The sequence below is a fragment of the Phaethon aethereus genome, assembly GCF_964289735.1.
Source record: "Phaethon aethereus genome assembly, chromosome: 9".
NCBI lineage: Eukaryota > Metazoa > Chordata > Aves > Phaethontiformes > Phaethontidae > Phaethon > Phaethon aethereus.
The window spans coordinates 9,705,327-9,730,140 of NC_138585.1; the positions used below are offsets into that span (position 1 = coordinate 9,705,327).

Below are 24,814 nucleotides of genomic sequence, written 5' to 3' on the forward strand. Positions count from 1 at the left end.
GCCCGGTTGGGATGTGCCCGCTGAACACGTACGGCACCTGTGAAGAGGATGGGGGGCAGAACAAGGCGCACACAATCTCGGAATCAGCACGGCACGAGCAAAACCCTCCCTGCCAGAGCGGCACCGAGCGCTGGCTCAGCACGGGGGCCCCTGTAGCGTCCCGCAACCCCTGCACCGAACGGCAGCAGCAAGAGGTGAAACAGGGCTTCACCTCCTGCAGGGCTGCGCGTGTGCGCGCGCGGCTGACAGAGAACAGAAGCTCGTCTTCACCAGGCAGAGAGTGCTTCTCCACAGACAGTTCTCCATCGTGTCCTCCCACAATTCACTCTTGAAAGTGACCTACAAATAATTCTTCCAAAAACAAACTTAGGAAATCAGATCACTCTGCCAGGCACTAAAACTCATGAATTCATTGCATCTAACACTGGTCACCATATTCCTGCGTCCATCCCGGCTGCTGTCCTTTCCTCCCCGGCAGGCTGCACGGCTGCACACGCCGCCTGGACGATGGGTGGCCGGGTGCAGGTGGCTTCACCTCCTGCTTCTCGTCAGGCCCACGGCAGCAACGCACGGCTCAGCAGCATCCACCGGCGAATGAAAGAGGCTGCTTCTCCCTACAGACTTCCTACGCTTGGGCAAGCCTGGTTATTGACTCCACCATTACCACTCCCGCTCTGCTAAGAGCAGTTTTATGAAAGCCCTGGAAACAGACACCCTGCTCTCCTGCCACCCTCCTGGCCGCTCGCCCCAGCGAGGCCTCGGGAGGCCGGGACCCGGTGACCCTGGCCGCGCAGCGCCCAGCCGGGTCTACCCGCACACGTCCCGCCTGGCCCCGCCGCAGGCTCCGGCAGCGGGGCAGCAGGGCCGGGACACGGCCGTGCCCCGCAGCCGTGTCAGTGATGCCGTTTCACCGAGGTGCTCTCCGGCACCACTCGGAGCTCCTGCCACACCGCCGGCTCGGGAAAGCGCGCCAGGCGGGCGGGCGCGGGGCAGCCGGGGCCGCGCCTTCCCGGGCAGCCCCGCGTGCGCCGCCGGCGCCGCTCTGCGCGCGGCCACCGCGGCGGCAGCGGCGGGAGCGGCGGGGCCGGGCCCGGCCGTGCCGCACCCCCGGGCCGGCCGCGGCGGGAGCGGCGGGGCCGGGGGCGGCTGCCGCGGCGGCAGGATGGTGAGCGGCCGGCGGGGCGGCGGCCGACGGGGCGGCGGCGGGCGGGCGGGGGCTCCCGGCGCCGGGCTGCGTGGACCCGCAGAGTCAGGCGGCCTTCTTCTCCGTACCCCCCGGGGAAGGCAGCGGGGGGTGAGCCGGGACAGACAGACCGCTGCTACCGGGGACAGGCAGGCCGCCCCGGCCCCCAGAGACCGGCCGGCCGGGAGCTGCTGCCTGCCGTGCCGGGAGCGGGATGCTGCCCCGCATTGCTGCGGGGGATTTGGACCACACCGCCCTTGGGCTGCTGCTGCTGCTCCTTACGCTTGTTCTTTTACCATTCCCTCCGCCGCCACCCCCAGCGTACGGTTTGTCGGTACTAATGCCAAAAACCGAGAGTCACGGCAGCGCCACGCGCACCTCCCGGCGCCGCGGCTGCGCGTGGCCGCTGCCGGGCCGCCGCGGGGGCGCGCGCTAGGCTGCGGGCGGGGCGGGGTGGCCGGGGCCCGCATCCGCAGAGCGGGACCGCGCGGGTTTGCCCCGATCCGCCGGCGCTGCTGGAACGCTGAGGTACCGGCCGTGCTGCTCGCTGAGAGGCACGAGGGCTGTCAAGCGCTGTTACTCGCTCCTTTGCAATATAAAATGTACTGAAATACGACAGGGCGGCGTGTTTGGGCTGCGTTTTGAAAATCGGCACGTCTTTTCCATGTTCACATATTTGCTTTTGCAGTATGGATTTATAAATACATGCCTGAAGTCTTTGGTGGTTGAAAAGTATGGTGAAGAAACATGGGAAAAATTAAGGTAATACGTTCCCAATAAATGTGGTGTATTGAAAGAAAATGCTTAGGAATTTAGCAGCGGGGGGTTATAATTTCTCACTGGTAAATGGCAGCTGATGTGTATCTCAAGTAATTATTAGAAGTAACCAGCAGGGTAAAAGCAAGAGTTTCTTACCTTGTATCGCCTCATGGGCTGATACTAATTTTTCCCAATTAATTTGTTATATCAGATAGTTAAGGATGACATGTAGTCTTATAGACAATTGCGCAACAGACTCGCTGGCTCACTGTGACAATATTGAAAAGTAATTACACTGAAAAGATGTCATCCTTGATGTGAAGTCAGTTTAATTCCAGTACTTTCAGAAAAGCAGCTAAATATATCATCTTCTTTGGTTTTGTCTTTATGTTATGAGCTATATGGTATTTTCCAAGATATAAAGATATATAAACGATACTTAGATACGTATATATAATAGCCACTGAAGCCAATATAAAAAATGAGCAAGTTTTTGGTCAAGTCTGTGGAGACCCAAGAGCTTGATATTATGGCCACATTGAACGACAAGCCAGTAGACCAGAAGACAAACTAAGACCCCACTTGCTCTAGCACCCCGCAGCATGATGCCCTAATCCTCGAAAGAGTTTGCCATAATAGCGTAATGTGAAATGGCAGAAATGGAGAGGTGGGCACCACCATTCAGCCATGTTAAGGCAACACTCTTAAACCATTAGGGGAAGTAGTGTGTTCCAGTATAACGCTTGAAGGAGGTTAAGGAGTGGGTTAACCGCAAACGTGATGCTTAATGAATGCCAGTTGGGTCACCCAAGCACGTTTTACTTACAGCACTGCTGAGACAAAAATATTGTCTTCTCTGTTGCAGACTGCAGGCAGGAGTCCAGGATTCTTTCTTGACTTTTGAAGTTTACAAAGATGAGATCACAATGCAGCTCGTCGACAAAGCCTGCAAAATATTAGGTAGGTGTCACCGTGCTTCAAAAATGTACCATCCTGGGTCAAGCCTGAGACTGCAGCCCAGGTTTTAGTCTCCTGTGCTCTTTGGAATGCCCTCCTTATGTTGCAGATTTTCTGCGTTCACTCTTAATCCACCTGACAGCATTTCAAGAACTTCCAAGCCTTTCTTATTCACTAAGGTATCTTTATTTTGCCAGGTGTTCCTGCTGACATGGTTCTGAGAGAGTTTGGAGAGTATTTCTTTGAATTCTGTAAACGCTCAGGCTATGACCACATGCTGAGGACACTGGGTGGAAATCTCTACGAGTTCATAGAGAACCTGGATGCATTGCACAGCTACCTGTCCCTTTCTTACCAGGCAAGTTCGAGTAGTAATTACTGAGCAGGTATGGGTGGACTCCGCCAGAGTTTGCAACCCAAGGAACAGCATCTCATAGGTGTGAACGAATAAAGGGAAAAGATGCTATACCAGGCCCTCCTCTGTTCTGAAACTGATTACTCCAAAATGTTAGGACAATTAAAAAATTTTTTTTTTTCTGAGTAATCCTCAACATTAGATATTGTTTAGTACCTTGGCTCTAATGCATTGTAGATTTTCCTTCACAGGTGAGCATATTTGATTTTCTGTTTTTCAGCTTATTGACATTACCGCTTATTTTATTAAGACATGGGATGCTTTTGTGCAAGTGGAATTCACCAGTACTCTTTATCAGAAAAAGATATTGAGGCTTTGCTTTTGTTTGTTTTTTCCTCAGGAGATGAATGCACCGTCTTTTAGAGTAGAAAAGAATGAAGACGGATCAATGCATTTACATTACTATTCAGACAGAAGAGGACTGTGCCATATTGTGCCAGGTAATCAGATAGAATGCAGAGTACGGATCATCTGGTAATGAAATATGTATACAGAGTAATCATATATTTGCAGTTACACTTTTCTCAGATTTCAAGATCTTTTTTCAGGTGAGGACTGGACATGGAATTGAAGCCTGGTAGTCACCAGACATCTGACCTTGGCATTTCCCTACTGCTTGATCACTCCTAGCTCCCAGTAGCTTCCATCAAGACTTATGATATGACAACCCAGGCCATAAGTGTCCTCCACTCCTGCTATAGAACTCCTATAGAATTCCCTTCCTGGAAGAAAAATTAAAAGTTCATGGTGTGCATTGTGTCTAACTGTTGATTAGTTCTCAGTGACTCGTGCTCCCTAAATTATAGTGAAGTAGAAGTTATAGCTGATTTCAAGACATCCATCCATCCTGTAATACATACTCCTGCAGTACGTGCAGTCTGTAAAACTGTTATTGAGCCCTGCTCAAAACTGAATCTTTTACTGGCATTTATAGGAATCTCCCCAGTTGTACTCGTGCAAGGGTTAAACAGCTGTTAAGTCTGTAAGAAATGATCATATTCCTTTCTCTCATAGATGCTGTTGAATTTAGCAGTTTATCAAAACTTCCCCCTTTGTCAAAACTCATTTCATATTCCTATTGAAGCACAGAAGTATTTGGAATTTCAGACAGCTTTTCATGTCATTGTCCAGTATTTTGCCTAATAGCTAAGCAGAAATGAGAGGACTGATTGTGCATCTTCATGAAAGACATTTCCTTCCTTTCCAAAGAAAATATACTGCAATGACAGAAATAGATTGTTATAGCAGAATCTCTTCAGACCCCCTGCACTTTTTGGATTAATGGATATTCGTATTATTGCTATGTATGAGTATTTGGACACATTCTTCAGATATCTTGCTGAGCTGCTTCTAGGGAAAATAAGCATTTGTCATCAGACAAGGCAAAAGAAACCGTAACTTTAAAGCTTCTCTCCTATGCACATATACTTATCATGGCAACGGTGGTAGGAACGACATAGGTTGTTTCTTCTCGTAGGTCTGACACAGGTCTTTCTTCTCCCAGAGTCCTTTGGAAAAGTGGTTTCTGAAACAGTGAAATTCCACTGTGGGCCCTCTGAAAGGGAACACGGAAAGGATTTGTTCTTGGCAACACTTTGTCTTTTGTTTCCCCTTCAGGAATCATCGGTGCAGCAGCCCTGGATTTTTTTAACATTGAGATTTCAATGGAAATAGTCAATCAAACAGAAGAAGAAGAAAGAACTGGGAAAAAAGAACATGTTGTTTTCCTTGTCACTCAAAACCCTGTATTTTCATACAAGGAAAGAAATGAATTTTCTTCCTCACCTCAATATCTCGCTGACTCTGAAAAACAAATTGAGAACCAACGTAATAAAGAGGTATTTTAATATTAATTACCACTTTATTATTAAAATAAAAACACCCTTGAATTTCCCTTTGAATTTATTTCAACAGGACCTTGAAAAAGCCAAGAATACAATTAGAGACAGAGGAAGCTCTGTTTGTCCTGTCAAGAAAAGTCACTGGAAAACAATCAGAGGAATAATCACATTAGGAAAAGGTGAGAGATCATTCAGAGGGAGCTTGTCATCATTTCCGAGTCTCTTCAGTAAGAAAGTCAGTAAGCCTCCCTATCTTCACCCACCTATCTATTTTGAAGTTACCATTCATTTTTCCTCTGCAACTTTTCAAAATGTTTCTGGTTAAGTTTCTTTTGGTTAGGCATTGGTAATCAAAGAAAGATTGCAGATAATAAGCATGCTTGGTAATGACAGATACTTAAATGGAATATGACCTGTCACTTTTATCTCTGAAACAGGGTTTTCTTCTGAAAAGTATTCTGTAAAATGTCATTGTGTGGTACATTTGATACTTCCTTCTCATGTCACTTGGTCTAAGATGATGAATTTAAAAGCGTGTTTTCTCTTTTAAATTCCTCTGCTACCAAAAATCTACTGCTCATCTAGTAATCTCTGTTTATACCTTTATATTTTACATGTTTATAAAATGGAAGGATTTTTTCAGTTAGGATCTTTTGATTCCCCAAGAGGAGTGAGCATCCAGCTCAGTATTGTCAAGCTGTCTGGATTCTGGGAGGAGTGAAAAATTGAACTTGGTATCATCTGGTGCAATGCCACGTGCATTACAAGAGCAGATGTATTGAGTAAGAAATTTATATATATTGAAAATAAAATTTTAGAGTAGCATTATTACTTAAAAAATAAAATCCTTTAACAAGAAATGCAAAAGATATCAAGGGCCAGACTTTGAAAAATGAAAAACCCACATTGACTTCTCCTGAAGCAGTAAGAGGTCTAAAAGTTAGGTCTTAAATTTGTAATCTCTTTAACCAGTCTCCTAAGCGACTTGAGCATTTGTTATCAAGCAGAATTTACTAGAGTAGCCGTCATAGCCACCGTCTGGGAGAAAGAGGTGACTTGAAGTAATCATCCTTTTGGTTATTGTGGGTTATTGGAGAATCCAAGTTTATACTGTGAAGATCAAAGGCTTTGGGTGCGTCAGTCAGATGAGCCCTTTTGACTCTTTTACCCATTTTATTCATTTTACAAAAATACCTGTTTGCTCGCAAGCACAACCTGCTCTGTAGATTTGTGACCATTTTGAAAAAAACTCAGGGTAAGTAAAATAGAAACCAAACAGTAATTTGGTCTTTGCACTACGGGCTGGAGTTCTTTGTATAGGAGACTGAAACCCAGATCATGCTGGGTTTTTACTCCATATGTGTTCCTTAGTAGCTAGCAGACTATATTAAATCCACTTCTGTGTACATTTTTGTGGGATATAGCTGTCTTATATTGCTACGACATCTGCAAATTCATAGAGCAGCAACATCTACAGTTGTTCATCTATTCCTATTGTTTCCACATAATTTCATGCGTCTAACGCTCTGTGCTTTTTGTGTGGTTAAGTTTTAAACTCTCAGCCAACTCAGATTAGTTGCTAATCAGCTGTGTATTAAACTGCAGAGTATTTAGCACAGATGAATGCACGTTTCTGGACCCACACACTGTTTACTTTGTCTTCGCTCATTATGGTATAGGGTCCTGTCTCACTGCATGCTAAAAAGTAATGCTGACTGGTTTTATGAGGTGCAACCCGATTAAAAACTACACATTTATCTTGCCACAGGTAAGCTCCTGAGAGGGTTTGATCCTGTTTATCCCAAAAGCCTCTGGATTGACACAAAAACATTTTGCAATGGACTTCCCTTTCATATGGTTTTTGACAAAGAGGTAGGACGAGCATGTGGTAAGGGCCTTTAGTCTGCATAAACCTCGTAGTAATTTTCGTCTGTTTTGTCTGTCCTACAGTTCACTGCTGCCCGTGCTCTGTACACAGTGCACGCTCATTTGTGGGATTTGCAGAAGTGCTCTGTACGGAGACATGCAATAAAGGTCACTCACAACAACTGGGTTTGGATCGTTTCCAATAGGAATCTCCTTTGAATTTATCGAGATTACCGTGTCTGAAACAGCTGCAAATACGCCAACAAGGTTTATTGCAGCAGTCTATCAGTTAACAAACGCTAACAGAATTTTCTGAGGTTTCTGGCCACCTTCCCTCCCTTGGATGTGCCAGAGACATGACCCATCCTTTAAGGTGTCTTTGTACTCACAGCTAGTCACCCTCTCCGCTCAGTTACTAATCTATCCAAAGGCTTTTGTAAGGCTTTGCTGGCAACCGAGGCTCTACATGCTTCCTGAGTCTACTCCTACACGCTTCTGCTGCAAAAACCCAGCTACCTACTAAATCGGGCAGCACGCAACCCCATCTAGTAGGAACTGGACCCAAAAACCTCTTCATCTTCTGGGGGAGGATTGAGTCTCCTCTTCTGTGCACGCATACTCTGCAGGAAGGGAATTGCCCTGTTTTTGGCAGGGACTGCCCCGTGTCTGGTTTCCAGCTAGCCTGGGTTCCCACCAAGCTACAGTTCCTCTTGCTGCCAGTTCTGTGCAGAGAATATTAGCTTCAGACAGGAGCAAAGAAAGGAGAAGCTGAGAATAGGACAGCAGGAGCAAGCTGAATACAGCCACTCAGGGAACATGTTTTGGCATCAGGCTGATAGACATTCCAGACCAGATAGTCTGCTTTGTGCCACCGTCCACATTAGCCAAATTTCAGAGTTTTAAACGTTCCAAGACATCCAGTCTGCATAATTTGATAAAATTACTGGTGTGGAAAAAGGGCAAGTCCTGCACCCATTATTAGTAGCTAGGTCAGAGCTTCAATAACTCTGATGACAAGCAGTGAAGGCAAGGTGGTCATTTCTGCAGGAGTTAAGAGTTCATGTATGGTCAGCAGGCTAAAAGAGAATGACTAAACCTTTACACGGCAATGGTTAAGAGAAGGTAACCCATGGCATCTATTAGAAAATTAAAATTTGCCAAGATGTTTTATGCCACAGTTATTTTCTGTTTGTAATGCAGGACACGCTCTGGTATGTCTAATAGTCTCTTGCAGCTCTGTAAGGCTATTTGTTAACCCTACACAAATGCAAGCAAGGATAACTGCAGATAATTTTGTTTTGTTTTTAACAGTTGATAGGGAAGAGCATTTGGGGAATAACATTCCTTTCTGGGGGCTTTGTCTTGCTATGGAGACTCATTCAGAGCTTTGCAGTAATACACTAATACGATAGAAACTTTGCTCAGAAATAAGCCATGTGGTATAGTAAGGCTAAGTGTGTGTACATGCATAAAGAGTGACCAGCTATAGCTTGACCTGAACCCAGGCAGGGTATGAATTATAACACATTGTTCATATTTTCTTTTTAAGCTCAGAGTGAAGCAAGCTGGGGTGAGCATTCAGAAGATTGTACCTGGCCTTCAGACCATGGGCGTCTGCTTGGATCACTATTTCAGTATTGTTCACCCAGAAGTACCCTTCACCATCACTAGCATTCAGAAATTCATCAACAGCCAATTTGTTTTCCAGACTAGAAGAGAGATGATGCCAGAATCATGGAAACAACGGCCAATGCTGGAGCTGAGAGGTAGTTCACTCTTTTCAACAGCATAAGTGTTCATATGAAATCAGGAATTATGCCAGTGTTGAACTAATGCCTTTCTGTGGACTCCTGGCTTCACATAAGTCCTAATAAATGGCCTTGTCTTTGTGCAGTGAGGAGAGGATTAGATGGTTCTGTTTAGAGAAACAGTACTCTAAGGTGCTTGTAGACAAATTCTGCTATTACCTCACCAGATTTTGAAGGCTTTCAGTCAGAAATAACAACTGCACTCCCATTTGAAAGGCTTAGAAAGACGGTGGTTTTCTAATGCTGCAAACCCCACGTCTTTGCAGGTCTCCTGAGTAACAGGGGCAAGGCTGGGGGAGGATTAGATTGTTTCCTGAACCACCTCTAGTCTCAGTTATTCACCGAGTCACAGAATTGACTGAACTCCAGTTGAGTTTGGAAGGGACCTCTGGAGACTGTCTAGTCCATCCCCACTCAAAGCAGGGTCAACTAGAGCATGTTACTCAGGACCATGTCTAGTTGGGTTTTCAATGTGTTCAAGGATGGAGAAATTGTTTCTTGTCCTTTTGTTGGATACCACTGAGCAACACATTTTTTACTCCCTCCTATCAGGTATTTATACATATTGATAAGCTCCCCCTGAGGCTTGTCTTCTCTAGGCTGAACAACCCCAGCTCTGTTAGCTTCTCCTTATATGACAGATGCTCCAAGCCTTCCCAGGCCCTCCATCCATTGCTCCTTGAAAGTAGGAGTGACAGTTACTTTCTTCCAGTCCTCAGGAACCTCCCCCAGTCACCACAACTTTCAAAACTAATGGAGCGTGGCCTCGCAATCACGCTGGCCAGCTCCCTCAGCATTCCTGGATGCATCACATCAGGTCTCGTGGACTTCTCTATATCCTGTTTGTTTAAATGTTTACTAACCTGAACCTCCTGTGCTGATGGTAGGTCTTCATAACTCCAGACTTTTCCACTGGTCTCAGGGCCCTGGGATTCCTGAAGGGTGATTCTTATCAGCAAAGACTGAAGGAAAGAAGGCACTGAGACCTTAAACTTTTCCATATCCTTTCTCAGCAGATCACTTGCGCCATTCAGCAGCAGGCCCACATTTTCACTAGTCTTCCTTTTGATGCTCATACACCCATAGAAGCCCTTCTTCATCAACAGATGCAACTTCAGGTGGGTTTTGGCTTTTTCAACCCTGTCTCTTCCTCTGGGGTGACCTGACCCAGCTTTCACCTCCTGTATTTTTTCTTTTTCATGTTTGAGTTTAGTCAGGAGCTCCTTATTAATCCATGCAGGCCCCTGCCATGTTTGCTTGACTTACTGCACATCGGGATAGACCATTCCTGAACTTGGGAAAGGAGATCCTTGGAAATCAACCAGCTCTTCTGGAGCCGCCTTCTTTCCAAGACTGTATCCCGTGGGATTCTTCCAAGCAGATCCCTGAATGGGACGAAGTCCAGTCTCCCGAAGTCCAGGGTTGCGATCTTGTTTTTTTGCCCTGTTCATTCCTTGAGTTCCTGCACTGCACCATCACACAGTCATTGCAGCCAAGGCCGCGCCCAGCTTTCACATCCATAGGTCTTCACTATCTGTAAGTATCAGGTCTAGCAGGACCTGCCCTCATCGGCTCATCAGTCACTTGTGTCAGGAAGTTCACCTGTGTCAGTGCCTCAGTGCACTCCAGAAACCTCCTGAACTGATTGTGCCCTGCTGTGATGTCTGTCCAGCAGAAATCGAAGTAGCTCAAGTCCACCATGAGGCTTCCCCCACTTGGCTTAAGAATGTCTCATCTACTTTATCTTCCTGAGCAGGGCATCTGTAGCAGACACCCATCACAATGTCACCCACATTGGTCTGCCCTCTAATCCTTATCTCAAAGCTCTCAGCTGGCTCATCATCCAGCCCTTGGCAGAGCTCCATGCATTTCCCTTGCTCCCTCACATAAAAGGCAGCTCCCCTCCTTGCCTGCCTGTCCTTCCTAAAGAGTCATTCCGTTCAACCTTTGCAGTACTCCAGGTGTGTGAACTACCTCACCCAGCCTCTATGAGCCCAATGACTTGGTAGCCCTGGAACGGCACACAGACCTCTAATTCCTCCTGGGTTTTCCCCATGCTGTGCACATGTGCATACAGGCACCTCAGAAAGGTGCCCAGTCATGCCCATTTCACAGAAAAGGTACAAGGGTTTCCCCCATAATGCTGCCCTATGTGTTTTTCTTTGCAGAGTTTAGAACCAAATATATAACGTAAGGCGTTGCTCTGGGGCCGTCCCTGTCACATGGTTGTATTGTCACTCTTGGCTTTGGTTGGGATCCAATGCCAGTTGCCCTGCGGATCTCCCCAGCCTTCAGCTATGGCCTTCTGCTTCACTGGGGACCTGTGGAAGGGACACAATGCCAGCCCTCAGAGCCAGCTTCTGCCCGTGGAGCTACCGGGCTCAGCATGGAGATGCACTGACCTGTGTAAAAAATATCTGTCCAGGTCTCACCTCCCCAGAGCTCTCCACACCAGCCTATGTGCCCCACACAGAATCGCCTTGCACTGCTAAGAATTTTCTTTGCCAAAGAAATTACTGCTTTGTACGTGGAACATGCCCAGCCGCCCAGCACGGGCAACGCCAGTTCCCAGATCTTGGGTTGCATCTTTGGCACGTAACGAAAGGGGGGTGAGCATCCCCGCAGCAACGCACCGCTCCCCGTCTGCCGGGCGAGGGGCGGGCAGGGGCAGGGACGAGGGACGTGCTTAGAGACCAAGTCCCGATAACATTGCTCCAGCTGGAGGAAAGAAATGGCTCCCCCCGCGCCTCCATCCATTTTGATTCCTAAAATGTGAGTACATGATTCATTCTTAATTTATGCCTTTGAGGGGAGTTGTTTGCTACTGGTTGGGTTTCAAAGGTGGATAAAAATAGATTAGTTAGCTGCGTTTTTATTTTTTGTAGTCACATTTTCAGATTCTGATTTGTCTTCACCCCCCAATGTTACATAAGAGTTTACCAGTAAAAATTATTGTAGCAAAGAAGGTATTTTATTTGCTTTTTTTTTTTTTTACTGAGGCGCATGAGTATGGAATGATTCTCTGATTTCTGTAATTAACTATGATATTTGGTTTAACTGTTCTGTGACCTCAATTTTGCATCTCTGAACTATATAATATGACCTAATTTTCCCTTCTCTCCTTTCACTTTTACATAAAAGAATGTCAAATCTGGTATTCCTTAGATTCAGAACAAATTAAGAGTTTAGGGAGACCTTGAAAAAAGTGATGTTACCAAAACAAGGAACTTTAACTAGTCAACAGGTACAATTTTACTTCCTCTTATGCTGTCGGGGTTAATTCACATGGTATCTCTGACGTTCCAATCCTGTTAGTTTTCAAGCTGTTTATCCAGTTGCTCTGGGGATGGGGTGAGAGAGAAAGAAATAGGAATTCCTAGATTGTGTTCAGAAACCAAGGAAACTTATGAAGCAAATAAAGAATAATAATTATAAAAAAAATTTAAAAAATCAAACCCATAACCAATCTCAAAAAAGAAAACAAAAACTCAATCCCCCACCAAAAATCCCTTCTACATTTCAGGCATTTTTGTACCTGCTTATTTGCATGATCATAGTGACTGAAGGTTCCGGCTTCCACATCCAGCTTCCAGGAAGGAAGGAAGGCTCCGTTGACTTTACTGGGGCCACATATTACCCACCGTGAAATTAAACTTTAAATGTTTCACTTAATCATTGTGAGCCTCAGTTCCCCTGTGCGTGATGCTGACTGGCTGGCTCCAGGAACAGCTCAAGGACTAGTAGCAGAGGAGAGATGCTGCGAGCACTGGGGGTCCTCGTGAAGAGAAGGGACCTGAAGCACGGTTGGGCTCTGCCCAGCAGTTGCAATGAGTGAGCGACTGCTTTCTGGGTCCTGAAACTTTTTTATTTGCTTAGTGTACCTCCTCCAAACAAGCCCACCTCTAATTCTAGGAAGCAGAGTAATTCCTGTGATGACCCAGACCCTACAAAAAGCCACTGTCCTTAGAACTCATCCCCTAAAATTAACATCAGTAATACTGAGCATCACGTGAAAGTCCAAGCAGCTGAAAACTCTTACCGACTCTTGTCTTGAACAGGCCAGATGATCTGGATGGAGTCCCTGCAGTGCATGCTGTACCTCTGCTCACCTTTGCTTCGCACCTTGCATGAACTGGAGGAGCGACAGATGCATATTGCAGATATTGCGCCTCACGACGTGACCAGGGATTTGATTCTTCTCAATCAGCAGCGACTGGCAGAGATGGAGCTCTCTAACCAGCTGGAGAGGAAGAAGGAAGAACTGCGGATACTGTCAAAGCACCTGGAGGAAGAGAAGAAAAAGACTGAAGCTCTGCTCTACGCCATGCTTCCTCAGCACGTGGCCAACCAGCTGAAAGAGGGGAAGCGAGTTGAGGCAGGTGAATGAATGGGATGCGTTCGCGATGCACGATTCACGCACCAGCTGATGGTGGTAGAGAGACTGGGGTGCTGGCACAGCCCCATTGCTGCTGTTGTGGAGTACATTCTCTGTTTGGTGACATTCATGGTAGGGGGAGGACCACAGACCCTTAATCTCACTGGTAATAAAGATTAGACTATTCTTTCAAACAAAGCTTTGGAAGCTATTTGCCAAAATTATTCCCTAGGAGGTGAAAGGTGGTAGCAGCTGCCCATTCGAGGAACAGCATTCAATGTTGCAACAGTAAACTGAGATTTTGTTTTTAACATGGGTATACAGGGAAATGTGGGCTCAAAAAGGAATAAAGAAATTGTCTGTCTTAGAAAATTCTCTTAGTTCCTCTATGCTATCTATAAACGTAGAATCATCATGATTCCCACTGTTATTAAGGATAGCGAGTAAGAATATGCTTAAATTCCCTTTAGTAAGCACATATATGACGTTAGGGGTCAAGAGCTAAGCATATCCTGAATATGGATGGACAAAGGGATGTATTCAGATGTCTGGATTGTTTGAGATGTGCAACGATTCTTACATTTGATATACTCTCGCATCGATATCTCTCGTTCATATCAGCATCCGTATATAAGTATTACACCTGATAGGTCATGTTTCCTAAAAGAATGACGAGAAAGTAATCTTTGCAAACAGGTCTCAAACAGTTGGCATGATTGTCCAGCCACTACAACTACTTACTACTGGTCTTTCTGCTCACAGGAGAGTTCAAGGAGTGCACTATATTGTTCAGTGATGTTGTGACCTTTACCAACATTTGTGCCCAATGTGAGCCTATTCAGATAGTTCTCATGTTAAATTCAATGTACCTGCGATTTGACAGACTGACCACGGTGCACGATGTGTACAAGGTATGTACTGATCGATAAAGGCTGTAGAAATAGTTTGAAAAAAGGTCGTCTTGTTGTTGTTTTGGTTTTTAGTTTTTAAATACACTTAAATCCTCTCCCCCCCAGCATGATTTTTGATAAACCATAAAGTATTGCATATTTGTAGTGGCCATACAGAGAAACTAAAAAGCAGGCAGAGTTGCGATTAAATATATTTAAAATTTTCGGACAGGAATGTAACATATAATCATGGGCTAGAGACTCTTTCCACAACACTAACACCAGAATGGCTGTTCTTTCACACATGTCTCTCTCCTCTCTCTCAAATGCCTACCCAGCATGACAGGATATCTTAGTTGATGAACCAATTTGAATAATTTTCCTAGCTTTTATTCCAACCTGTTGTAAATAGGTCACTATGTCTTTTAAGTGTCCCCTTTGGTGGGAAATAACCTATAAACAATACACAGATAATAACTAGACTTCATTTTGCTTCATGAAGATCTTAGGTATAGATCTCCTGCTGACCCCGAAGAGCACTGATCAGATCTAGACTGTAATGCACGTGTTGTCTCCAAACTGTGCTGGAAGGATCAGAGCCCTGCTTGACATATAATAATAGCGTTATTGACATCTCCAGAGCTACCCAGATTTGACGAGCTGACGAGCAGGTCCCAAGTGTCTGTCTGTCCCCACCCCAGCACAGTAAATATTTAGGAAGGCAGAAATAGTAAAGGGTGAAATCCAAATCCCATTCATTCCTCGCTCAGGCAAGGCATGCAGTTCATCCCGCAATAAATTGTACTGGGAAATCAGAAGTATTTCTGCCTTGGCAAGGAAACTGTATTCAATAATTGAAGCATCCAGGATATGGCCCACAGATTTTAGGATAAATTAGCATCATATTCTATCTAAATCATCCATCATGAGTAAATTATCTGTCACTATAATAATCTCCTTTTGATGCCTGCATATATCTCCTATTAATATTGAAGGAGGTTACTAGGGTGTGGAGAGGGAGGACGAGATTACTGTTTCAGGGAACTGAGAAAGACATGAAATATTGACATTGATCAAAGAAACTTGGCCCAAGCTTATAAACATCTGAAGTTATGAATAAATCTTGTTAAATTAAATCTCCTACCACAGCTGAAAAATAATTAGGGTATCTATTTGCATTAGTAGCTTTTTACAGTTGTTTTTAATTTGTTACAGAAAATGACTGACATTACTTTGGGGTTGGCTATCTGATAGAAGGCATGTACAGGAACACATTTTTTGAGACTAATGTGCTGAACAGTTTTGAGTCACTATGTTAATGAACAAACCCTAAGATGAAATTATGCTCCCGCTCTCTTATTTGTGTTCATTTTTAAGAAATCCAATTAATCTAATTTAAACTGATCTCTTATTTACTGGTGGTAAATGTAACAATGAAGTCTCATAAGAACAATTTAGAAATTTTCCTTACTGTGTAGCAGTCTTTTACAGTGAATTTTAAACATTTGAGAATTCTCAAGTTCTATTCCTAGCCAAATCTCTGGTACAGGGACGACTCCCCGAGTATTTATCAGGTGCCTTATCATGCACTTCAAAGAGACTCGGTGCCTGAAGGAGGACGAACCCTTCAGCATTTGTCTCACAGGCTGCAGCATGTTGTGGGAAAGCAGCTGGTTGTAAGGAAGGATGCTCCCAAACTGCTTAGTCCACACTTCGTGTTCTCCGACACCCTGGAGGTTGCAGGTTTCTTGATTTCATGTGAACCCCTTAGTAATAATCAACAGTGAATAGAGTCCCTTGATTGATTGTGACTTTTTGAAAAAGAAATATCTTTTAAAAAAGAAATATGCTTTTAACACCAATTGTGAATTAGAGCTAATTAATAGCATTCAGCTATCGGATAACCTCCTGGCTCGGGAGTCTGTGCCTGGGGATGGCTCTTTGCATGTAGGTCTGCCCTGGGTAAGAGGAAGGCAAAATAGCTGACACTTGCACAGCATCCCTTACTCCTTAGGGTCTCTCACACTGACATCGAAAATGGGTCAAGTAAGCATGGACAGAATGCATTGAAATTTTTAGCGTGGAGGCAAGGAGAAGATCCCCATCTTGTGTGAGGAAACTCACACATGCTAGAGCTTTGTACTGATTGGAAACATCTTTTAGAAGAAAGGGAGGGTTGGTGCAGGAGCCCCAGACAGCAAGGCACTAACCTGAGCAAGGTATCTATGGCATGCTCATATGCTCGTCCCTCTCAATTAAAGGTGGAGACAATTGGAGATGCCTATATGGTGGTAGGCGGGGTCCCTGTGCCCGTGCCCACTCACGCTGAGCGAGTTGCTAACTTCGCCCTGGGGATGATAATAGCAGCCAAAGGAGTACAGAACCCAGTTTCTGGGAATCCTATCCAAGTAAGTTGTCAATGCAAAGGCGCACGTCTGTCTGTCTGCTTCTTGGGTTGGGCTTCTGGTTAATGTGTTGCAGTAGGACATCAAAGAGCTGCTTCTGACTCCTCTGTGACTTTGGGCAAGGCCCACATGGGTACATTTTTCACGAAGAGCCTCTCCCTGTGGCTATTTGATATTTTACTGGTGTCCAGTGTTGTGATAGGATGAACTTTTAGGTGGCTGGATAGCATTAAGAAAGGTGCTAAATAACAAGTGACATTTCTGGGGGGTGTTTTATGTCTTTGTAAAGATTAGAGTTGGGATCCATACAGGTCCTGTCTTGGCTGGAGTTGTTGGAGAAAAGATGCCTCGTTATTGCTTGTTTGGAGACACGGTGAATATAGCTTCCCGGATGGAGAGTCACGGCGTGCCGAGTAAAATTCATCTCAGCTCCAGTGCCTATCAGTGAGTAACTGTGATGGGAACTTTGCCTTTTAAAAGCTGTGCTGAAAAACACTGCCTTGACAGCTGCAGCTTTCAGTGTAGGTGATGCTTGTCCTAGTCATGGATTTAGGCAGCTTACTTATAAAGAAAAATCACTGCTTGCAGAGAGTTTTATTTGTTCTGATTATTTCAAATGCAGTTGTATAGGGAGACAGAGGTTTGAGAGTCTCAACAGACTTCCCTAGAAAGCAAAATATGGGAAAAAAATAATTGTGATTGTTTGTTTGGAAGTACCGATAGGGTGATGTAGATGATAGAAAGACTGTCAGAACATTTAAGTTGACATCCTGCATAACAAAAGCTTTAAAATCTCTCTGATTTCACACAACAATGTGTGGCAAAACAGTTTTATTTGCACTTACTAAGGATTAACTGCATAAAACACTATCCTATTCATGCAGTGAGTAATTTAAGTTTCCTAAAACTCATGTCACTAAAAATTAAATACTCATTTTCAAGAATTTATGTATGCATAAAATATGTATGCAAGAGGTGGAAGTGAAGACAAAGCTACAAAGGAGGAGTACAAAAACGTTGTCTGGGCACATAGGAATTATATTAGGAAAGCCAGAGCTCAACTAGCATTGAAATGGGCAAGGAAGGTTCAAAGGCAGTAGGAGGAGCTTCTGCTATGTTGGCAGAAAAGTATAAATGGAAATGTGGACCTGCTGTGGCAGGTGATTTAGTGACAGTGCCCCAATAAAGGCTGAGTTACTCAAGGCCTCTCTTGCCTCAGTCTTCACTGACGAGGTTCGAGGTCCCTGCACCTAGAGTCAGGGCTCAAGGAACAGCTGAAGTACCAGTATTAGAAGAGGATCGGAATAGGTCTTCTGAGAAATCTCAATCTATAGAAGCGTACAGGAGCAGATGGGATGCCTCCAAAGGTAATGAGAGAGCTGGGTGGTGGCATTACAGTGCTGCTGACTGTCATCTTTGGAAGGTCATGAAGACCAGCACTGTAGCAACTGAAGAAAGCCAGATGTTACAGCTACCTGAAAAATGTCAAGGAGGACAGGCTGGGGAACCATAGGCTGGTCAGCCTCATGTTAGTCCCAGTGAAAATCAAGTCGTCTTGGAAGCCATTGTTGGACACATGAAGAAGGCAATCGGCAATAGCCAGTCTGGATTTACCAGGACTAAATCATGCTTGAGGAACCTGATTGCCTTCTCTGATGAAATGACTAGAGACAATTCTGTCTAACTGATATTGGCTGCCTCAGTTCTTAATTTCTATTTACTAGTCAGTAAGAACCCTCCACCATACTGAAGTATTTGACTATGTGATCCATTGATTTTTGATCAGGCTGTATGTGTAAAGCTATAAAAGCACAGCAGGCTTGAATAAACAGTTGAAACAAACCCTCATTTGCTCATGGATTAATACTGTTTTTCCCGAACTGTTGTGATTTGACTACTTAGATTACAATAGCTCTTCTAAAACGTCAGTGTCATTTTTGCTCATCTTGAATTTTACATGTCATTTTGATTCTGATATTTTAGATGCCTAAAATACAAGAACTTTGAGATGACTGAAAGAGGAGAAATAGAAGTGAAAGGCAAAGGGAAAATGCACACATACTTCCTCATTAGAAATAAAACTGCAACTGAGAACGAGATTATGGGAAGGCCAGTGAAAGACTTAGATTCCGGCCATGAATCTGTTCAGTCCTTTCAAGAAGGCAGGACTGAAACAATACCAAGTTGTCATCAGCCAGGTAGAGTCAACTCGACATATCTTTCCCTCCTTGAACAAACGAACGTTAATACAACTCTCTTAAATATCCTTTTCTGTTCTTTTTTCAGCTACTCAGACTCAGCCAGAGAAGGACCGGACCCCAGCCATTGCAATGAAGTATACCAATGGCCCCACAGATGCACAAAACAGCCTCAAAAGAAGAAATCAAACGAAAACTGCAGATTTAACAGGTAGTTATTTAGTTACTATGTGGCAATGACAACAGAATTAGGAAGTAATTGAGGCTGAATCTTGCAGCTGTGTTATATTCCTCTTCTGGATAACTATTGTTTCACTCAAGCCAGAAATTCATGCCAACATATCCACGTTGGTGAAACTAACCGTTCTGCACACTGTTTAGGGCCAAGCACACTCACCTTCAGAGCAATCCCAGGTGTTAATTGTGCACTAGGGAGAAAGAAGCTGACATGGCTGTCACACCCCAGTGTCCTTCTGGCAGTGCGTACAGAACTGGTGAACGTTAGACAGCTCTGTGCGTGGACAGTCCCAGTGGTTCATGCACACATCTTTCCCTAGAAAAGCTGTCATTATTTGTGGGCACGGGGAAGCCCTTATCGACTCAAGCCTGAGAAGCACTGGCCGTGCAGCCTGGCAGTCCTCAAGCCAGTCGCCTGCAGGAGTCAGAAGGATTTATTGCCATGCCCATGTTCTGTGACCAAAATTCATTCTCCAGTATGAGAATGAATCAGCTACTTCAAAGAGAGATGATGGATTTGATGCCATAACAGCCTAATCTAATGCAGCAAGTCTTGTAATTCTATTTATGTGTTTTGTGGATTTTATACAGACTAAATATGTTGTCCCTGATTAGTAGAAAATACCGTATTCCCTTCCCTCCCACCTGCTTAGATGTGGTAGTTAATCTAGTATACGGTGTGCTGGCAAACACAAACCTCTACGGTCATTAAAAACTCACGCTGAAGGAGTGTTTCCTTTCAGGCAAAACTTATGATTCCAGAAGTGATGGGAGTCTCCATGGCAACCAGCACGCAGATGATCGTCCTTGTCCTCTAAACCGGGGAAGAGTCAAACCTTCTACCGAAGAGCCACAGATTAGAAACGTTCGCTCTAATTTTTGCACTTTACTCTAAGTTTCTTACTTTTTACATTAAACAGAGCAATTTTATTATGATTTAGTGCATTTCGCTGTTATGGGACTGATTTTGTATGTCAAGTACCATGTGATTTTGTAAAAAAAAGAAAACAAAACCAACACAAAACCCAAGAAAAAACAGAAAAAAGAAATTTCATCACAATTTTCAGCAAAAAGAAAACAATAGAGGATTTTTTTTTAGTCAATCTACACATGCCATCTAATACTCCCACTGGAGAAGGAAACCACTGCAAGATGCTTTGAAGACATATTTTTCAGCCTTTGCTGTGTCTTTGAATACCCCTGTGTAAACGTCACTTTTTGGTATCTCATGCAGCAATTGAGAAAGAGGTGACTCATCCAGCTAGAAATATTCCTACTCAAACAAGCGCTTGCCATAGAGGAAATACTCCCCGAAGTGACCATCTGCCTTGACTTCAGCACAGCCAACAACTTCCCCGTGTAAGGTTAGCAGAGCTTGGTCTACATTTTAACTGCAATGACAATTTAATCTCTTAACAGGTCTTTTGTTGGGTCAAGGCATTATGCAGTAGAAGTGCAGAATAGAGCTAATACAACCTGTATTTTTCCATCCTGAAGATATAATATCGTGTACTTTATAGCATCCAACAGTAAAAAAAAACCATCTGTGACTTTTGAACCAGCTTTCCATACTGGGCTTAGATAATCGTAGAAGGACGTGCACATAGTGGAGTTACGTAGCATCGAATTCATCACAACACTGAAGGACTGTTCAAGGCCTGTGAACTGTGTGAGACCTTCAAAAAAGTTGCAAGTTTATTTCTCATTTTCTCATCCCAGCTAAACAAAACTAAAGTTTCAGGACTACAGAGAGAGCCTATCAGTGCTGGAATTAATGTTAACACCATTGCAAATAACAGTGTTAAAAGTCAACATCACTTACCTGGTGTCAGAGGCTCTTCAGCTGAATTACTTCTGTGCTGATATATTCTTAGATTATGCCTGATCAGAAATGGCAGAGAAAAATTGAAGTTCAGCTGTCAGGGATTTAAGATGTAGGAGCAAAGACACAATGGATATAAAGGTTGTGGGCAATTTGGCACGTCGTAAATTGTGCTCTCACTCCTGTGAACGGAGTAATTTAGTGACAGGAGCTTGGAGTAGCTGGAACGTGCTTGTACTGGGTGATTTTGACAGGAGATGCGCCCTGCACACCGATTTATTGCCTTTGGGTGTGGATTCGTTGTCTAAGGATGCAAGCATGAGACCCATTTGAACTTTGAGCAAGAACACACTGGAGGAGATGATAATGTTACTCCTCTGTTACAGTGTGGAGCATCACATTTCCACCTCTGCGGCAAGAGTGAGGCTTTTTAAACACCAAACAGAGAGGTAGGACTGATGAAAGGCATCTCCTCCTCTCTATAATATAACAAGATGAAATTTCACCTGGTTAGATTTTCTTTTTAAATCTCTGAGACAGTAGCTCCCTTGTCTGGGTGCTGTACAGCCCTGTCTACGTTAACAAGTAGCGCAGACCAGTGGAGGAGGATGTGTAGGGCGAAACCATCAGTGCTGTTGTCCACACTATAGGTATTTCAGAGGGCTTGCCAGGGTGGTCCCATGTGCTGAATACCTGTTAGCTTTTGGAGCACCTTACAAGCACATCATCTGACTTAGCTTCATCCAGAAGAGATCCATTCGTGTGCTTTGAGACCACTCTGTGACGTGAAACAGAGTCCAGTAAGCGGGTTGGACCAGGAAATTCACTCAGGAGGGTTCTCCTGACCCTGACTGAAATGCTGATGTAGATGCACCCTTTAACGTAGCACTTTCCACGGTACAGCTGAGCAGCACCGTTCTGAGAGAGGGTAGTTTTATGAATGGCAGGATTAATTAATTAATTAACTAACTTATTTATAAGGATTTTGCTGTCTAGGCACTGTTCGTTATTTTGGTGAGGGTGAGATCTACCGTAGGTTGAAGATGCATTTAAGGATTATCATTGTTAAGTTGGGTATCAAGACTTTAAACATTTGACTGTGTGTTACCCTCAGACACACAACATCCCACAACAGAACAATCATCCTTAGTAACTCCTCCCCCCTGGTCCAGTGCTCGTGGCTTTGCACTTCTGTGTTATGACCATAGCTTTAAAAAGACTTTCCTAAAGAAAGATAATACACAATTTCTCTCTCGCTTACAATGATGTAAATGTGAAGTAACAGTTACGTCGGCACTATCCCACTGATTTAAGTCGAGAATCAGCTCTGACAAGACTTCTTTGTCTCCAGCCTAGAGGTGTGTTTCGCTGCTCTTGACTAGTCACGCGGATGGAGCGGAGAACACATCATTTAGCAAGTGGCAGTTGCGGACTCCGTCTTTGTCGGCATTCGCTATGGAAATCCAAAGCCACTCAGCCCCAAGCAGGAGCCCTGCACAGGAGTGCACGTCTCTCGGTGGCCAGTGCCAGTGCAGGAGGGAACCTCGGAGTGTTCTCAGCTGCTCGGGCAGTCCTGTACCTGCCTGCTGGATACCACTGACCGCCTCTCCGAAAGGAAGAGTTTCCAGTTGGAAGAACTCCATAGTCCAACAAGCCTGGCTATCGGTGACTAGGGTTTAGTACGTATTCTGGGGTTTAATATATATTCCAGAGTGGTTTTAGGGAGAGGCCCAGAGCTCCTCTGAACGTGTATGGATCCTCTTTGGGCAGAAGAAAGAAAAGGACCATGGCTTAATTGCTGCCTGCATCTCTCTGTCCAAATTTCAACACTCGCTTTGCTTATACCTGCCCTTTTTTGTAGTGAACAATCTATGAATGTTTAATATTGGAATGCTTTAGTTGCCAGGAAGTGCTCCATGGTAAGTTACTTTGTGTTGTACTGTGGTAAAACTGATGTGCTCAGTGGTTTCTCTGTGGCCTCTGCTACAATCTGGTTCTCCTAGAGCTGCGGAGCTAGGTCAAATCTGCACAACGCTTTTAAAAATTAATGTGCCTGTGCATCATCATGTGTTCTTAAACCTGTGGGCACTGCTAAAGATTGCAAAAATATCTTTGAAAAATAAATATTTCCGTTAATATACTGACTGCCATTTATCAATGACTACTTTGATTCCTTTCCCTCTTTTCCCTTCCACCTTTCTGTTCTTTTTCCCTGTAAGTATACAAAAGTTTAAGACTATTATACTCTAAGACTCTAATAAATGTCCAGCGAGTTTAATTTCTGGACCATACACAAAGTTGTATGTATTTGTGTGACATCAGAATCAGCAGCCCACTACAGCTGACGCTGTCATACGCTTACTAATAGGCAGTCTTAGTGTCAGTGAGCTACCTACGGTGAATTGACACAAAGAGGGTGGGAGAAGAGAATTCCCACCGCTGCTTCATGGAAGCTGAGGCTTAGAAAACTTAAAGGCTGAGACTTCTGAAGGCTGTCTAAAGCATACGGATTCCCAAATCCCATGAAATCTGGTGTTCAAACAGGAACTGTCAAAAGCTTCGGTACCTTAAAGGTCCAGGGCCAGATTTTCAAAGATGTTTGTTGTTACTTTGCTGAGTGAAATCAGCTGGGTTTAGGTACTTAACTGAACACACACGCAGTGTCCAGTTTCTGACAATGAAGCTTTCTTTAAGACATTTAAAAAACACTTCCCTGTAAGTGCCTTCTGAAATGAGCTGTTGAGTAAATTTTCCAAACTGTAACCTCGTTTGCTGGAAGTCATTGATTCATTACTTCTGATATTACAATGCAACTCAGTATGGACCCAAGCTGAACATAAAAATCCACAAATAAAATGGCAGTGAAATTGAAGTTATTACTTCGTTGGTGAGAATATAGTAAAAACGTACTTGAATATACAGAACATGTTGAATTTCAAAATGAAAAAAGGTGCACAGATTTTTATACACGTATACAACATCACGGAAAATCCAGAAGGTATTTTTTTTCCACCGGGTCTCTGCTCTCACTTGTGAAAGCTCAAGAGTTTAAGAGTAGACAATGAGATTAAAATCTTCCTTAAAGTTATTGGTACAAACATCTACTGTTCATGTATTTTCTGTACAATATTCAATCATCAGTGCTGCCTGTACATAAAGAAATAGCAATGTGCAATATTTTGGTTCCGTAAGTACTTGTAATAAAAATAAACATGTGGGACACTATCTTTACTCATGTGACTAGAACTAACAAGCACTCCTCATTTTTTACAAGGTGTTTGTAGTTCTCTCTCATTTTTTTCTTGCACCTGTTTGCTGAATTCCTGCTAAGGATTTTTGATTTTTGAGAAGCCATTCCTGAAAAATTCTGATATTTGCAATTCTTCCTGTTTTGACGTGGTGTACAGCCTTTAGTCTCTGGCTGGCTCAACACGCCGAGGCAGAAACAGACACGTAGTCATGTTTTCATACCGATTAGTACTTGCTGCGCTCCCTCAGAGGTGCACCCCAAACGGACCTAAACAGTCATTGCCAAGCTTTGCGGAAATTCAGAGTAACGCTAACTGACTCCGTAACTCCTTCTTAACTTTGCTGTATTAGTACTGTGAGGTCTTAAAGTTTTACATACAGAGGAAACCTCACAGGCTCTTTAATAGCTCTTATTTTGTCATTTGCATCAAATACCTTTCCGGCGAGGGAATCGGCAAACACAAGCGGTGACATGGTTTCTGCTTTTTGTGACAAACACATCAAAACCAGCTTCAACACTGTTTACAGCGGTCCTAAGGTAAGGGATCCTTGAGATACGTTGCGCAGAAGCTACTTTGTGGAGGTACCTTTGCTATCGTGTGGCTTCATCACGGCGTACGGGCTTCCAGCCGGCTTTGTCGTGGCTTCCATTTCCATGCTGAACATGGGGCCAGTGACCCGAAACACGGGCTGGGTGATTCTCCGCAGGCGTCCTGCCAAAGCGTTTTGCAGGAAAGGAACCTGACACACAGCTATCACTTAAAACCAATTTATCTCAGGAATCAATGGTCCTTTAAAAATTCACCAGC

General features: G+C 44.1%; 1 protein-coding gene across 1 annotated transcript; it reads left to right on the forward strand.

Moving 5' to 3' along the window:
- Positions 1-691: 691 nt before the first annotated feature.
- Positions 692-20,457, forward strand: LOC309407807 (guanylate cyclase soluble subunit beta-2-like; the record flags this gene model as incomplete). Its single annotated transcript, XM_082003451.1, has 16 exons — positions 692-1,165; positions 1,803-1,945; positions 2,808-2,902; positions 3,097-3,257; positions 3,655-3,754; positions 4,932-5,152; positions 5,229-5,334; positions 6,924-7,027; positions 8,571-8,787; positions 12,888-13,208; positions 13,967-14,115; positions 16,356-16,502; positions 16,789-16,943; positions 18,483-18,697; positions 18,786-18,908; positions 19,678-20,457. The coding sequence occupies 16 exons, from the start codon at positions 692-694 to the stop codon at positions 19,827-19,829; spliced, it is 2,883 nt and encodes a 960-aa protein (XP_081859577.1). The 3' UTR covers positions 19,830-20,457.
- Positions 20,458-24,814: the final 4,357 nt, after the last annotated feature.